At 36.1% G+C, this 17,890-nt stretch overlaps 2 protein-coding genes across 2 annotated transcripts in view; both read right to left on the bottom strand.

Moving 5' to 3' along the window:
• Positions 1–11,273, bottom strand: part of LOC124441682 (transient receptor potential cation channel subfamily A member 1-like) — a 40,974-nt gene extending 29,701 nt beyond the window's left edge. The window contains exon 1 of the mRNA XM_046992149.1: positions 10,818–11,273. The gene's annotated coding sequence lies outside the window, so the exon portion shown is untranslated. The remainder of the gene's footprint in view (positions 1–10,817) is intronic.
• Positions 1,550–17,890, bottom strand: part of LOC124441680 (transient receptor potential cation channel subfamily A member 1-like) — a 74,857-nt gene continuing 58,516 nt past the window's right edge. The window contains exons 15-16 of the mRNA XM_046992147.1: positions 2,537–2,924; positions 1,550–2,218 (exon numbers count right to left, since the gene is read on the bottom strand). Of these exons, the coding sequence (XP_046848103.1) occupies positions 1,845–2,218; positions 2,537–2,924 (762 nt within the window). The 3' untranslated portion in view covers positions 1,550–1,844. The remainder of the gene's footprint in view (positions 2,219–2,536; positions 2,925–17,890) is intronic.

Genomic DNA, 17,890 nt, shown 5'->3' with positions numbered 1-17,890 from the left:
TTCTCAAAAAGTTTCTTCAAACTTAAAGATTCCAATTCTTGTTCAGTTGCATTCAGATGTTGGCGGTCTTGATTTTCTCATCAAAACATTCAAATACATCGGCAATCAAATGAAACGTCTTTCGGTAACTTGTCGTCGATGACAGTTGAAGCCAACAACTTTATTTTGCTCTGCACATCAAAAATCTTTATACTTGTCGCCTATGTGTATAGTCTTGTTCCATCTTATATGAGCAACATCTGCTTTCCGTGACGCCTCGTGACTTGTATGAGGCAAAACTTGAAGTGAATAGTACCTTTATACATGGAGTTAAGCATATCACTATATGTATTTGTTCCACATGAATTGTTCGTACTTGAACAAATTATCGGATATCTATCAAATCTAATTCTTAAAAACAAAACGTATTGTTGCCAAACAAAAGAACTGTGCTCTCCCTTCATTGATAAACGTAAAATGCAAATGACAATTAACCATTTTTCTGTGATAATACGCAAAACATTAAAGCATTAAATAACGCAAATATGAGTTTGGGCATTATGATGTTGGTGACGTCAGTTTTGAAACTTCTCATAAAGGTCGAGACGTGTTGGAAACGATTGTTTATCACTATGAACTTGAAGATTGTTATTCAATTATAGAAATAGTGAAATAGAACTTTTGCGGCTGCGCAAATATAGACTATATAATTACAATTGGTTCCGCTCGTTAGGTGAGCAACGAGCTCACATAAATTCTTCGATCATTTTTATTTAATTTTTGTGGTGTTAGCAGGCGATCAGACACGATGGTCATTTCTGACATAGCTTACCATGGATTTCCTAATGCAAATTATTTTTTATTGAAATTCATGGTAAGACAACCTAAAATAAATGTAGATTAACGTAGAAGACAAGCATTTTTTGAATAGCAAGAACTAAAGAAGCAAATCGCATAAAATAGACTAAATACATGAAGGCGTTTCATATTCCTTACAAGAAATATCCGCAGCTTTTGTATAAAAATGAAGACAAAAAATATGTACAAGGTCCGAATTTTTTCCATGCCAACTCCACTCGATGTTCCGGTGCGAATCCTGCCTGTTTCCACGAAACATTCAACGCCTGACCAAAAGTCCACTACTATCAACGTGAAAGAGAGAAAACAAGTGACGCTGGTAAATAATAGAAACGTGAAGAAAAGATGTGAATGAAAAATCGTGAAAAAGAGATGTGAAGGAGAAACGTGAAGTAGAGAGCGATGTGCAGCTTAGAAGATAACACGTTATGTACTTTTTCTATTTTCTTAATTTTGCGAAAAATTTTGGCAAATGTAATTTGAGCCCGCAGTCAATTGCACCGAAGCCAGGCGTACTTCACTTGAGGTAAATCATCACGATATTAAATTGCTCTGGAATTTCTATTTAATCTCTTTGATTTAAGCATTTTAATAGAGTGCTTCATCCAACGCAAAAATACAAGGGCGGATTATTGACACACAGACAAGAACCTCGAAAATAACGCTGACAATGAGAGCGTGTTTCGCTTGACCTAAATCGTCTCGATAGTAATTGGTTTTGGAACCTTTATTTAATATTTTTTATGCATTTAAAAAAAGAAAGCTCCAGTTGCTACGCTGCGCTAAACCCAAAGATCATGCCATGGCCCGTCCTGGTGTTAGTAAGGTTTGTATTCTAGAAATATAACACATTAAAACTAATTTCTTCCTGCCAAAATGACACATTTGTTAAAATCATGCGCTACCACTTTGGGGAAATCTCTAACAATATTGACGACAGTTTCCATAAGAGCATATTGTGGTTACCTCGGTGGAATGAGTTCCTAAGGATTTGCTGTTTCAGCATTTCAGACAACACTGGAATCAGTACGAAGAATCATTGACAGTTTATCATTATTATTAAATAGTCTACTGTCTTCAGCCTCATTTTCATTCACAGAAATTGTTACATCATCATAAACGACTACCCCATCTTTATCTTCATATGTATCCATTTGACTATGCTGTCTCTTTAATTCATTTAATTCGGGATCGTTCTCTCTTGCTTCTCTCTCTTCGTCAAAATCTCCTTCAGAATACTGCAAATCATCACCGACGCCATAGTCACTTGAATTCGGTACACCGAATTTCTTATGATCGTTTTGTACTCTTCCCCAAGCTTTTCGCTTAGACTCAGCTCTTGTCTCCTCTGGATTAAAGGCTTCTATGCTCTCACTGTAACCTAGTTAAGAAATCAAAAAAGTACGTAAGGCAACAGCTTCTTCACTACTTACAATGTATGTCAATGTGGGTGGTGATGTATAAACAACAAAGAACAAGAACAGTCTTTAAATTACCTAAAATATAAACTAAGGAACGTAGGTCAAAGTAGGTAGTGTTGTATGAACAAAAGAGAACGAGAACTGTTTTTACACTAACTACAATATAAACTAAGATAACGTGTGTCAGTGTAGGTAGTGATGTTTGAAAAACAGAGAACGAGAACTTGAAGTGTGTTTGTGGAAAACTCAGTAAAATTTTTACAAATAAGAAATGTTACCTCGAAATTGAGTAGTAGCGTTTTGTTTATCTTGACTCATTCGGAGATACTCGATTGATCTACGATTCCTTTCCATTGTAAACTCGTTTTGAATGTCTAACATTTTATTTTGCAAAACAGCATTCTGCTTTTGCAAAACAGCATTCTGCCTTTGCAGTTCTTTCACCATTTCAATCAACGCTGACATGTCTTGTTTCTTTCCCATTTTTTCCCGGCTCTCATCGACTACATTGGTAGAAAAATCAGGACCGTAAAATATAAAATCCCAAACGGCGCGGGTAAAGTTGTATGTCTTGTTGGGTCTCTCCTGTAAACAAGGTATGAGTGTTTTTCTACTTCGCCATGGAAATAAAGACCTTTTCCGTTCTATGTCAATTATCATGTTCGCCTAAATCGATTAAAAGAAAAATGTTATAAATGTCATAACGATTGCTTTTATTCACCTCATTCATTCATCACCACCTACACGTTATCTTAGTTTAAGTAGTGTAAAAATTGTCCCCGTTATCTGTTTTCATTCATCACTACCTACAATGACACATGTTATGATAGTTTATATTCTAGATAGTGCAAAGACTGTTCTCGTTCTCCATTGCTCATTCATCACTACCTACACCGACACACGTTATCTTAGTTTATATTTTAGGTAGTGCAAAGACTGTTCTCGTTCTCCATTGCTCATTCATCACTACCTACACCGACACACGTTATCTTAGTTTATATTTTAGATGCTGTAAAGACTGTTCTTGTTGTCTGACGTTCATTCATCACTAACTTCATTGACATACGTTATCTTTAGGATCTAATTTGATAGTGTTCATGAATATCCTTACCGTTTGAATGTGCTTCTGCAGCTTAGCGTGTTGCATAATGCTACTGGTATCATCAATGGCAAGGGCAAGCAGAAGGTTCATAATAATGATAGGCATAACGATCAGAAAACCAACAAGGAGGACCAACTGTAATGGATAAAATGTGTTGTAATCAGAGTGGTCACCGAGAAATGTCTCTTTAAAATCAAACTCTCCCATCGTCATCGTTGCTCCAGTTAAGATAGACACGCTAAACCTCTCAAATCCCTGTCTATCATTCATTATTACTGTAAAAGCGGCAGCAAAAGCGACCAAGAAAAATATTAAAAGACCCATGACCTAAATAAGAGTTGTTGATATCATTAAACATTAGGGTAGAGGGAGAAGTCATAACTTCAGCAAACGAACCTTGATTAGTGTGAAGGAAATTTTCCTCATCATGAGAATAATTATACCGTAGGAGGCAAACCTTCTTAGATACATAATAAGATTTATCCAAGCACAGAATAACGCTACAGAACAGGCCATCCATTGAAAACTTGTCTTTACAGACATACTGTCATTACTTGGTACAGCAAATATGAATGTAGATACGTAGAGAACACATTCCAAATAGTTGACTTTGTCCATAAAATAATTGAATTTGTAAACGAATAACTACATAATTAAATAGAGCATGTCAATATCAAGAGATCAAATTAAGGGTAGACATATTTTTTAAATTCCTTTTTAACGATTTCGCCATTCTTATACAGGGGAAAGGACAAAAAAATCAGCTCTATACACAAAAAATTATTGTTATAGGTTTGTAGCTCATCATTTCTCAGAGAAATGTTATAGAAATGATGGATTGCTGTTGAAGAGAAAATGAAACAAAGCAGTAATGCTGCCAATTAAAACTGTAACTTTCATCACTAAATTAAAATAAAACTAAAAAGATAAGTAAACTTTAACAAATAGCAGCCATATTGTTGACGTCATGCTATTGTTGTTCTGTAACTGCAATCACACTTTCACTGAGAAAGCCGATGTTCCAAGGCAAAATACATACGTTTTCATTCTACGTATCATTCTGCTGTCCTGAATAAGTCTCATTTTTTGTTGTCAGTCCCTAATATTTTATAACAGCTTTGCCACGAGCACAAACATAAAGTGGTATTTATAATATACATGGTTTATACGAGGGAACTTTTGCGACCACAAACTGAAAATGCTAACCTGACCGATTTCTTTCAATGTTTGAGCGCCAGCAGATATGAGACAGATAAGCATCGCTACCTTAACATTTATCGACGCATTTGGTAATTCTAAATACAAACAGTTTCAATAACGAAAACATAAAACTAAACAAATTCAAGAAAATCGTGAAATAATTAATCTCCTGGAAAATGTTTCGGGAACCACTGAGTATCTTAATTAAAATACATAACAACGGTAACTCCAATTATCACAAGGTTAAGTAGTTGGAATGTCATTAAACAAAAAGAATGATAGCACAACGCTATAACCAACAACTACAAACAATAACGACCTTATCTAACAACATTTGAGAAATTAACCTTCCACTCCTCTTCCTTGTAAACGAGACAAGTCTACTCAAAAGCAGAGAGCCTTATACGTTACAAGTCCCGGGCTTGTGACAGGTATAGCAGAGTTGAAAGGTGAAAGGTTTATCATAGAGTTTATCCTGCTCATTTTTGTTTGGAAGCATGTTGAACAGTTCATATGGACAAAGCTCGAATTCCATATTAAATATTAGTAACAAAATCCCGTGTTAATGTTAGACAATACATCATTGCTCTTCAGTGAAAGCATTCCGCTTTCCACTGGAAAAGAGTGAAAAATCTATGATAAACCTTTCACCTTTTACCTCTGCTATACCGGTCACAAGCCCGGGACATGTAGCGTATAAGGCTCTCTGCTTTTGAGTAGACTTGTCTCGTTTACAAGGAAGAGGAGTGGAAGGTTAATTTCTCAAATTTTGTTAGATAAGATCGTTATTGTTTGTAGTTGTTGGTTATAGCATTGTGCTATCATTTTTTTTTGTATTTTGATTAATCCTCACATTACCATCTTTGCCAACAGACGCCTTATATGAAGGAATTCCAAACGCGTAGACGTTAAGAGAAACCAAAAACAAGAAATAAAACATAAAACTTGTTGTGTACACTTTCCATCCAAATTCCATCCATTTGGCTTTAAGGTATTTACAGCAGACAGGATGACATAGGCATTGGTAACTGCTATTTCGCAACATCGCTTTGATAGCGGTCAATGGCTTGAGTTTTTTACCTCTCTTGTTTGTAACTGCGAAAAAAGGATAACTATAAGGAAAGCCTTGTGGAAAAGGAGACAGAGGATGTACACGATGAAAACAGTAAAATGAAAACATTTTTCTATAAAGCGTAGTCAGTGGCTATGTCTGTACAAAATGTCTTATTCAAATATTATAAGATATAACTAACCCAACCACGTGACTGTTTTTTTATCCAACCTTGGCGACTTTTTGCAGACAATACAATATTTCATCAATATATGGAAGCAATGATTCATAGACTGGTGGTGGTGGTGATGGTGGTGGTGATGATGGTTGTTGTGGTGGTGGTGATGGTGGTTGTTGTGGTGGTGGTTGTTGTGGTGGTGGTGATTGTGTGGTGGTGGTTGTTGTGGTGGTGGTGGTTGTTTGTGGTGGTGGTTGTTGTGATGGTGGCTGTTGGTGGTGGTGGCTGTGGTGAAATGGTGGTGATGATAGTGATGGTGGTTGTTGTGGTGGTGGTGGATGTGTTGATGGTGATGGTGGTTGTTGTTGTGGTGGTGGTTGTGTTGATGGTGGTGGTAGTTGTTGTGGTGGTGATGGTTGTGTTGATGGTGATAGTTGTGTTGATGGTGATAGTGGTTGTTGCTGTGGTGGTGGTGGTGGTGGTGGTGGTGGCGTTGTAGATGGTGATGGAGGTGATGGTGATTGTAATTGCTTGTTCATATTTTAAATTGCATAAATGAAGAAATATATAATAATAATATTTTTGTGTATAAAATAATGTACCCCCACTTGGCGGAGCCATTGAGCGTAGTAGCTACTATGAGAATTGTAGCATTCTCAATTTTAACGTTTTGAGAACTTTCTTTTGATTATGTTAAGATTCACAAGTAGATCTTTATTTGCTATATAAGATAGCTTGCTCACCACACCTGTATTTTGTAAACACAAAAAGTCGTATGCAACCCAATGGTCAATACTCTGGGTGTCCTGTGGTATTCATGCTGTTAGAAGAGCTCGATACGCCACTTCGGACATATTCTTAGAAACCAACTTCGCCATCGTTCCTTCTGTACCATTTTTTGTCTTCAAAATAATCTGAACACAAGTTCAGTGTTGTTCGTAAACGACAGTTTGTCAAAACACAACAAAACCAGTACACTGAAGATGCATTAAGAGAACATTAAATGGTATATTCGCATTTTACTGACAATTTAAGCAATTGTCTTATGAACTTGAAAAATTCAGGTGACTCAACGTGCGAAGATCATATCTTCATTTAATTTCAAACACCGCACTGCATATAACATTCTTTAATAAGAAACATGTTGAACATATACTTACTTTCAAACCGAATGCTATGCCTCCACCAAATTCTATACTGACAATAGAATCAAATACATTTAAAATAGACGACAAATTTCTTTATAGCAAACATGTTTCGGCATGCTTTATGCCATCTTAAGTGCGAAGTGAATAAATATAGGGAGTTTACATGATAATATGTGATAGTGATAAAGCGGAAGTATCAATAGTTATGAATAATTATTTACAGTTGAATAAGGTGTTATAAAATGCTATAATGAAATCTGTCGTCTACTTTAAATGTCTTATAACCATTGAGCTCTCACGAAATTATAAAAATCAAATAAATTATAATGAAACATACCTCTTTCCATCTATCATGACACATCATCACCATAGCGCTTTTTGTATCGTCATTTATGATGGTCCAATCCAAACAGTTAAAGAACTCATAATCTTCTGTAATTGCCGCCATGTTATCTAGCAAATACTTCACAACATCTGCTTTGCCTTTCACAGCTGCTGTAAGCAATGCTGTTCGTTTGTATTTATTTTCCCAATCGATCATGGAAGGTTTGAACATCACCAACAATTCAACAATATTAAGATGTCCTTTGAACGCAGCAATGTGAAGTGGACTAAACAAATTTCCATCCCTTAAGTACACAATAAATATTTTACTCAAATCTATCTTCCCTATCAATTAAGTTAAGACATTTTACAATTATCTTTTCTCTGTAAACTTCGTTGATGGCAAGATAGAAAATTACCTCACTATAATTGCTCCGTTATTCAGAAGACATTTGACGACCTCTGGGCTACTGTAGTTCGCTGCTGTATGGAGCGGCGTTTTCCCTGTGGCATCGACCTTGTTGATCAAAGCTGGTTCATTGGCTAGGATTAATTCAACCACATCAGAGTTCTGTGAACTAACAGCGCAATGTAATGGCGAACGAGAAGTGTTCGTGAAGACATTCAGATCAGCGTTATATTCTAACAAAATACGGACACTCTGAAATAAAGAAATGAGCCTCCTGTAATGTACTTGTGTATATCTTGACTTAATTTCAAAGCAAAAGCAACCCACTTACCTCAAGTAATCCTTTTAAGGCGGCATTATGAATGGGAGTATAACCGTCTATTTCTTTCTCGTTACTAAGCAACGGCACGAGATCTTTTTTCTACAACGTGTTTGATTATGATTAAAATTTAAAGCTTCGCTTTTCATCTCCAAACAAAACAATAGCAACAACGTGAAAATTGTATACCTTCAGCAAAATTCTCAATGTTTCAGGATATGCAATTGCATAGTGAAGAACCGTTCTATTGCTGTCATCACGAATTGTAAAATCAGCTTTCAATTTAAGCAGTTCTTCAACGACACGAACATGACCGCGTTGAGCGGCAAGGACCAACGCAGACTGGGAGTTTTCCGTCTTTTCATTGACAAAATTCTTGGATTTTGATCCAATGTAAGAGACAATATCACTGTGATTATTGATTGCGGCTCTAGAATGAAATAAATTGTCAAAGTGATAACGTCAGGCTTAAGTCCAAAAGTCCTAAATGATTAAATGTACAGATGATACGAATGAAATGTAAAACCTACTTATGAATCGGAGTGAATCCTTGTTTATCCTTTCTGTTCAACTGAAGGAAGTCCAAATGTGTCATTACATCCACAAATCGAAATAAACTCTTCTTCATGCCATTTTTACAAGCCGCATGAATCAAATAACCATCTCCATGTCTGATTTCTTCGCACAAAGCTTCACGAATCACATCTTCATCTTGCAGACAAACTTGTACAGTACGTTCATCACCACTGTCCACAGCAACATGAAGTATATTGCGGTAATACTCGCCACCATACTCCTCGCTGAACAATAACTCTTGCACTCTGCTTTTTTCTGAAATAGAAATGTTTTATAAATACATAGGCAGCAGGAAGGGGGCGACTGTACCTTTCGTTCAACCAAATAACATTTTCATATTTCAGGAGGACAAACGAAAAATCCTTAATCCTTCTGCCGACGACGAAAGTCATTAAACAAAATACACATATCATGTTGCAAAATCGTTTTACCGTGTTTCAGGAAAAGTTCAAGCATATTAGCATGTCCTTTATTAGCGGCGATGTACAATGGACATCTTTCTGTGATATCAACCTCTGTTATCTTTCCACCGTGTTCTAGCAACACCTTGGCGATCTCAACATGGTTGAACGTTGCGGCAAAATGAAGTGGTGATCGACCATTCACGCTTTCCACATGGTTCACAAGATCAACAATGAAGTCATGTTGCAACAAGTTATGAAGAAAATCTACATCACAAAGAGATAAGGTGATAATGAAAATCTCAGGCACTCATGTTGGCCTCGCACTGAATCAATGAATCCCCACCCCTCTCCATCTTGGGCCCTTTGCCGTGTTTTCAAATATTATATTGCGGATAATACATTGCTCGGTTGAAGAAAGAATGCTTATTTCATAGCACATCTCTTACGCTGTTAGTAAATTGCTTTCAAATGCATAAAATAGCATTTACAAAGATGCAGTTTTAAAATTTTACTTGGGAAGGGTATTTCAGGTCCCTCTGCCACATGGCTCACGCTTAACGGGTGTCTTGTGGTTGGTGCCTTCCTGTGTAAAATCCTTAAAATATCCCTTGGCAAAGAGCACAACTATGAAATACCTTGGCCTACAACAAAATTCACCTCAGATAACTTGCTACGTAGAGATAAACAACTATATGAATACGTGAATGACAACTGCATGGCAATGGGTAAACTTAGTTTGTGGTTAGTTAGAGTTGGGATTGAGTTAGCACGAGGCTAGTGTAAGAATACCAAGAGGGATTCTATACATAATTGCTAATAGGTTGACCTACATTTTAAAGCAAAGTCATCCATTACAGCAGTGACAACAAGTTTGATAGTATGTTAATATCTATCTTCTAGCCTTACCTACGTCACCCATTCTGGTGGCTACATGAAGTACACTCTCTCCGTTCTTAGCTATCACACACTTGGTGTCTTTTACGTGATTTAACAAGGAAGTAAGAGAATTAAGACTACGCGACTCCAAAGCGTAAAATATACATGGTTGTCCTCTTTCATCAGTTTTCGAGAGTAATCTTTGAACTACAAAAGGACATTTAAATATCGAGCTGGTTGAAGGAAAAGAGATTAATATTTCATCAACGAAATACTAACTTTCACGGTCACTTGTTTTCTCTCTTAAAATATTATTGATCATTGTTTGGTCGTCATAAATTGCCGCCAGTTTCATTTGATCAGCTAAACTATTTTGCACCTTACTCCCGTTTTCGTCAAAGTCGCTCACATCCGGAACGGTCCCTGCTCGTTGCAAATCTGCCGTGTCTTGCTCATCAATGAGTCTCAGTCTGCTCAGGGCAATATGTGCAGCACGATTGACTTCACTTGATAAATCATAGTCCACGCTTCTCTGGCGTCGTGGAAAGCCCACGTGCCAACGCGATCTCACGTGGTTTGCCATTCGTGACAATCACTTGAAAATGCACAAAAATTCCAATGAACAAACAACAGGGCGGCAGAACTTAGACAATTGGCGGCTCATATTCATATATTCATATGCTAAAATCTGTAATCACTTATTGATTTAAGTAGAAACTAATAAAGAGGAAGATGCATGTATGAATATGGAATTATCAATTTTTCCATGGTTTACGCATATCCATGGCACATAAGCATGCAGGAAGCCATGCTTCGCCTTTCAATATCTCATAATACTCTCGACGATACTTGACGATGTTATAACTCGAATGAACAATCAATTCGTTGTAACAAATATACCAACCTTATGACGTAATAATAAACGTTGTCACACAACCAGATGTAATTTATATAAAGCTGAAACAGACATACCTTTATCAAATTACGTATTGTTGAAACTTCATGAAGCAGGAAAATGGGAGCGCAGACAATACATCATTAAAATCATCACGTCGTTTATTTGACCATAGAACTACAACTGAAGACGTACGATGTACTTAGAGCTTGGTTTCTTGGGTGACTTACGTCGCCAAATCACTAACATTCAGAGTATAGAATACCAACCGTTGCATTATAAGCCTGAAGCACCATCTTTATTTATACATGGTCGTTTATACGAATGTCAGAATAATCGTCACGCGCATCTAAGACAACATGAACTTATCGCCCTTCCAAAATATCGATACAAGTTTATCCGAATATTGTCAATTTCCTACCATCAAGAGGTTAAGTAAATGATACCTGTTCATGAGCTAGATATTGATGGAATAGCAAACTATCACATTTAAGTGCTACGCATCATCGAAGACGCAAAATCATTTTCCGGTATTAACTATGCTAGAGGAAAGACATTGACCGCATGACGTCATTGAAATTGCAAAAATTGAATTTTCATCTCACGACGTTGAGACAAAACCGGATAAAACAATCTTCAAAATTTTATGTTTTGTTGAACAAACGAGAAATGAAACACGAGTCGACAATTTTAGGTATTTTTAAAGAGAGGCAAAAGATCAAGATGAAATGAAATAAATCATTTGGCTATGTAAGACTATCACTTTATAGATTATGAAAACACACCGCAGTCGCTTAGTCGCGCGTCCAAAAATTGATACGTCAAGCTTGAAAAACACATGCAGCGACCATTGCGACTTTTACTGTGGCGTCTATTGAACATAAGATTTCTGTTTGTTACAGACACATATCATTTAAACTTTATGGCCTTTATTATAGCTACTAACATATGAATATTTAAGTACAAACTACGAACAAGCCATAAAACACGCCAATATGATCATAGTTTACGCGTATATCGTGGATTAGGGTTCCAGTTTGTATCGTATTGTCCCTATTTGATAAGTCATATAAAACTGAAAATGTGAATTCATTATATATTGGTTTTCCAAGGTATAATCTATAAATTTCGTATGATGCTATGACAGGAAATATGATATGCATTTAGAAGTTGAAATGTATCATTGGCCAATCAGTGTAAAAGCGACTAAAAACAATGTCAAAAATTCAACATGTTGAACTTTCAAAGCGACTAGATGACGCGACCGCTACTAGCTTGTAACTACGAAAGCGGTAGTTTTAGACGCGCGACTAAAGACTGCCTAAGTTATCGTGCATTTCCGATGCGCATATCTAAATTGGAAAGTCAAATAACGTCAAAACCATCGCATGGATCATAATAAAACTTGCAAGTTTTAGAAACAAATTAATCCCCCGAAATAGGGTTACACCATCTGCTTGGTAAACCTATCGATCGAAGATGGTGGATATGTTTCCCAAGGGGCTATCTAAAACGGAAATATTTTAGTGAAAATCAAAAATCAGAAAATCAATATTGGATCAACTTGGTCTGATTTGAAAAGTTTACTGTTGCTAGTTGAAATGAACACGAAGGTGTGGACATAAAGCTAGACACGAAGGTATACAAAAAGATAGACATTAAAGTTGGCAAAGGTACATACAAAGAGAGAAGACAAGTTTAACAAAAAGATTGATAAAAAGGTGGAAAAAATAGACAAAACTAAACACACGAAGGCAAACACAAAGATAGACAAAAGGTAAACACGAAGGAAGATACAAAGATGGACGAAAGGTAGAAAGAAACATAGACATAATGATAGAAAAATAGACACGAAAGGTGGGACACAGAGTTGGACAGAAATGTAGACATTAATAAGTATACAAAAAAGTGGACGCACAGGTACACATAGGTATACAAAAGGTCGACATAATGGTCGACATAAAGGTAGTAAAAAAAAGAAGACACAACTGTAGAGAAAAGATAAACACAAAGGTAGGACAAAGTCAAACACAAAGGTAGGACAAATTCAAACACAAATGATGACAAAAAGGAAGACACAAAGGTAGATAGAAAGGTATAACAAAAGAGGTAAACAAGATAAGTGACACAAGATAGACACAAAGACAATAAAGGACAAAATGAATGACAAAAGGACAAAGAGAAAACAGACAAAGAACAAAAGATTGACACAAAGAAGGAGAAAAAAGGAAAAAAGGATAGACAAAATAGATAAAGGTAGACAATGGTAGACAAAAAAAGATAGACATGGATAGACAAAAGTAGAACAAAAGGTGACATAAAAGTAGACAAAGAGACAAAAGTTGATACAATGGTATTAAACCAAAAGATACACAAAAGTTGACAAAAAGGAAGACAAAAAGTAGACAAAGGTACAAAAGTTAGACAACAAGGTAAACACAAAAGTAGACAAAGGTAGACAAAAGGTAGACACAAAGGTAGACACAAAGTAGACAAAAAGTAGACAAAGGTAGACAAAGATAGTAAACAAAGGTACAAAAGTTGACAAAAGGCAGACAAAATGAATACAAAAGGTAAACAAAATGACAAAGTTGATAAAAGGTAAATAAAAATAGTACGTTGAAAAAGACCTCTCTTTTGATAAAGTGGAAACTTTTTTAAAATGTGTACATTTGGGTGTTTTTTTCAAGAAGCCGAAAAAGAATCGCAATAGCCCTGCGTGGTTATCTGTCGTACAGTCGTAGTGTTAACTTTTTTCTCTTTTGTAGAGAAATCTAAATTTTAAAGTGAAGGAAAAGAAGAAAAAGCTAAGTAGCATTAAATAAAAAAATAATTTACCTTTCGTCCCTCGGGATGTATTCAAACGTTGTAAATGGTACACGCCAAGCAACAGCAGCTACCTAAAAAAACGTCAAAAAGTTAAGCGAGTGCGTCAATGTATCAATCGATAATATCGTTAATGTAACAATGCATGAGTTTGGTGACGCTCACATATTATATTGATGTGCTGAAAACGTCGTTCAAAGTCTTTGCACTAATTGTTAACATGTCGGACAAGCTTAGTTAGGATTTCTTTTGGCAGTGAAACGTCTTCATCACAGCTTCTTATGTATTAAAGAGAGCAGCTAAAGATGGTTGTAAGCTGAAGAAAAGGTGTTTTATTAGTTAAGGATTGAAAACACGGATTACTTGGATTGAGCAGTCATACAACGCTACTGGCTGAACTAAAGATGATGTGTCGATCGTTAATTGTTGACAGATTATGTTCAGAGTTGACTCACTTCACTTCGCGTATGCTCAACATGACGATACGGCCAAACATTTCGAAAAACTCTTTTTAACTTCTCCAGTCTTTTGGAGGCGATCACAAACTCGTGGCTCATGATTGTCAAGATCTTATGGCTGCAAGTATATAATAAAATTACAGAGTACATGAAAGCTACAGGATATCATGAAAAAACCATTTACCTTTATGACAAGTATTTGAGATCTCAATTTGAAACTTACACGTAGAGAGGCAGCTACATCACGTATACAAAAGACTTTGATACTTCGCTGTAACAGACTAAAAGTTATGCACCAAACTTATGGTAAGGTATTAACAAGTAAAACTTTGATACTTTACTGTAGCATTTTCACCACACATCATTACAGATAAGGAGAACGCAGCTCGAGACAAAAAATGAAATACCTGTTGGCAAGTACTAGTCAATACTGCAAGTACTAAGCAACAATAGCAAGTATTCCACAATACTGACAAGTATTATGCAATACTATCAAGTACCATACAACAGAAGCAAGTATTCCACAATACTGGCAAGTACTATACAATACTATCAAGTACCATACAACAGAAGCAAGTATTCCACAATACTGACAAGTACTATGCAATACTATCAAGTACCATACAACAGAAGCAAGTATTCCACAATACTGGAAAGTACTATGCAATACTATCAAGTACCATACAACAGAAGCAAGTACTCCACAATAACAAATTTAACAGAAAACAATTGGAAATAGTCGTGGGATTAAGCAATATGTTTATGAAAACAGTAAACTAGATCCGAAAGTATTCGGCGAAATAACGAATAAGAAATATTTTATCTTCAGTAAAAAAATTCAGAAAACTTAAAAAACAATGAAATGTTTTGCCCAAGTATTAATTAAAAAAAAGATAACGTGTCAAGACAAAAATTTTTTATTCTCAATTGCTCGAACAGACGTGTTTAGAAATGGCAGATAGCTGCAAGCGAATATCACGATAGTTTTCAGCCCAGAAACTCATTTCTGGACTTTCTACCATCATGTGCAATTCTTGCCGGTCAATCCTCTTTCCCACTCCAATTGAAATCACCTTCACCCTCCTGACGAGTAACGGGGCAACAGCTTCATCCAATCTGATAGCATCGGCTGCCGGAGATTGACGGCCATCTGTGATAACCACAGCGACATTCGGGAACGAAGATCGCATTCCAGCTCTTCGCGTAAAGAGATCAGAATTCGCTAGTTTCAAGGCTAGATCGATACGAGTTCAGCCACGAAGATGAGGTAAAAGGTTCAGTCGAGTGGTGAGGTCATTTCTTGAATAAATATCATTAAATGTTGATGTAATGTTTGCAGTATCACTATAAACCATTAAAGCAATATGCGTCTTCCGCCAAGATATTTCTAACGTGTCTGCAATCATCTCAACAAGGTTTTTCGCTTCTGTAAATTTGTCGTTTAAAATACTACCAGACGAATCCAAAATGAAGGCTACATCAAGAGTTCTCTTGCAAGGCAATGGTGCCATAATAAAAAATAGTAAATTAACCTATATGATTAAGAGGCTTTGGACATGAATGGGGCCATCGACAGGGATGACATTGGGAAAACAATATGCGTGTTTGTAAGAATAACCATATCAAAAGAGTTCAAGACGGCTCAACAGATTAAAGCCAAGATGTATATTGAACACGGAACATATTTGTTCCAACTAAAACAGAAGTTTTAGAGAGGCAAGTGTTTGATGGCTGCGTGACCACGAGAAATCACGTCTAATTAAAAAACATATAACGTCTAGCATAAAATTTGAAAGAACACACAAATTGAACACAAAGATTGGACTGCTATCTGGTGGTCAGAAGCAATTTCAGGACAAATCACGATTTCTACTTTAAAAAAATTGACCGAAGAATTGTAAAAAGAATAGAAATATGACTGACAATGGTCATAAATATCAACGAGTTATGGATTGCAGTAAAGGCTGCTGGGTAAGGCAGTCCGATAAATAATCTAAATGTGCGAAAGATTTAAAGCAACGATTAAATCTTTGGCGGATGCACTATTTATCGAACTTTTTGGTTGTTTGTGACTGGTATACCTATAGCTATGATTATTTCTATGCGCAATCGGTTCTTCTGAACCTCAAACGCGCGAGCAATCAAGTCAACAAGATCGTAAAAGACAAACCAGCTACACATCATACTTACAAATCTCTGAGCAGACATCCTTAGTAAAAGCAGGGATCATCTTACTTAAAGTATTAACGGTATTAGGTACAAAGATATCCCTAGGTGATCCTGCAACGCGCTCAAGATCGCTAGCACGACTCGAGCTCAATAAAAATTGCCCTGCTCTAAACCATTCAGAATTAAGAAATTTTTCATGTATAAATAATACACGTGAGTACTTATGTTTAGAAATTACGAATTGTTATTATTTCATATCTGTTATCCTCCTGATTTCGGCATCAGATCTTCTGAATTCATACGACTGTATCGCCTCTTCGATTCCTGGAAAAAAGGGCGAGAATCTTCCACAGTTGGTTCATTCTCTTTGTTCTTCTGTAAAGACTCCTGGCTGTCTTTACAATCCAGTTAAATAATTCCAACAGTTCATTTAATTATAACATTGTCGTAGCCAGCCTCTATCATTGGGTGAGAGCTCGTAGACGCATATCTGACTCATGTTGCTAACCGTTTACAATTAATTTCGAAGAGTACAATGCAGCGATAATTTACCGTGTGTATATGTCACTATGTGACATAATATGACATATAAACAAGGTACGGTACTTGTAATACTAATAACTTGCTTATCTATCGATAAAGAAGAATATAGCAAGGTTTTTTGTTTAAGGAACAAGTTCTTTTTTCAAGATGTTTCTTTATATAAATAAAAACGCTAAATATACAATAGTATGAAACTATAATGACATTATCACTTGTCACTTTTGTAACTTCATATTCTTTCCTTCATTCGACACCTCCCCCAAGCTAGAATTAAAAATTATGACTATAAGTTACTATCGAAGGGGAAGTGCTAGCCAAACATCTCTATAGGCTTAGCTGAGTGGTTTCGTGTTCAAGCTATAGATTGCAATTTAGCTTGGATTTACTAATTTTCTTCAAGACAGGTCTGGTGGTGGTGAATGTTAATTAGCGTGATATGAACGATAGATCGAACGCAGACATTTTGTACATGTGTGTGCCTTTAAATTTAAACATTGTGTTGGCAAGGTTTATTTCAATAAACTTTGGGCTGTTTTACAAGTCATGTAATTTTTTGGTTCAAAAATACGAAACATTAATCTCTGCTAAAAATATTGTTTGAATATATACGAAATTCACATTTAATTCACCAGAGATTGTGTGTGGTAATCAGTTTCTCAGTAAATACTGAAAACAGACAAGTTTTTCCTTTCAACAACCACCCTTAAAAGTAAGCCTTCCAAACACTCGAATTAGGCACATCAGAAAGAATACTTCTTTTGATTAGAGCTATGTGACTATGTCGATGATATTTCAGGGCACGTGTGTCAAAATTTGACGACTGACTTTTATCGTGGATGGTGGTTTGGCACGTATACCATATGGATCATCATGGTTATTTTCAGGTTTGTAGAGGACATTGGCGGGTGATGTGATTATAGTTATGATTGCGTGCATAACTGTGATTTTTTTATAAAGGACCATAAGTTTTTTTAAATGTATGCCATTGAATTTAATAAATGCAGTGTTTTGGGAGATGTACCCAAAGACCAAGAAATTAAAAAGGAAACGTGAATATACCTGATAGCTAAAATAAATAATGTTGTGACCAAATGGCTTTGCTTGGCCCCAAATGAGGACACTGTTTTTTTCTAAAACAAAACGAAATGGGAGGG

This window comes from Xenia sp. Carnegie-2017, unplaced genomic scaffold (assembly GCF_021976095.1).
Source record: "Xenia sp. Carnegie-2017 unplaced genomic scaffold, XeniaSp_v1 HiC_scaffold_20, whole genome shotgun sequence".
Taxonomy (NCBI): domain Eukaryota; kingdom Metazoa; phylum Cnidaria; class Anthozoa; order Malacalcyonacea; family Xeniidae; genus Xenia; species Xenia sp. Carnegie-2017.
This window is presented reverse-complemented; position numbering and strand designations above follow the sequence as displayed.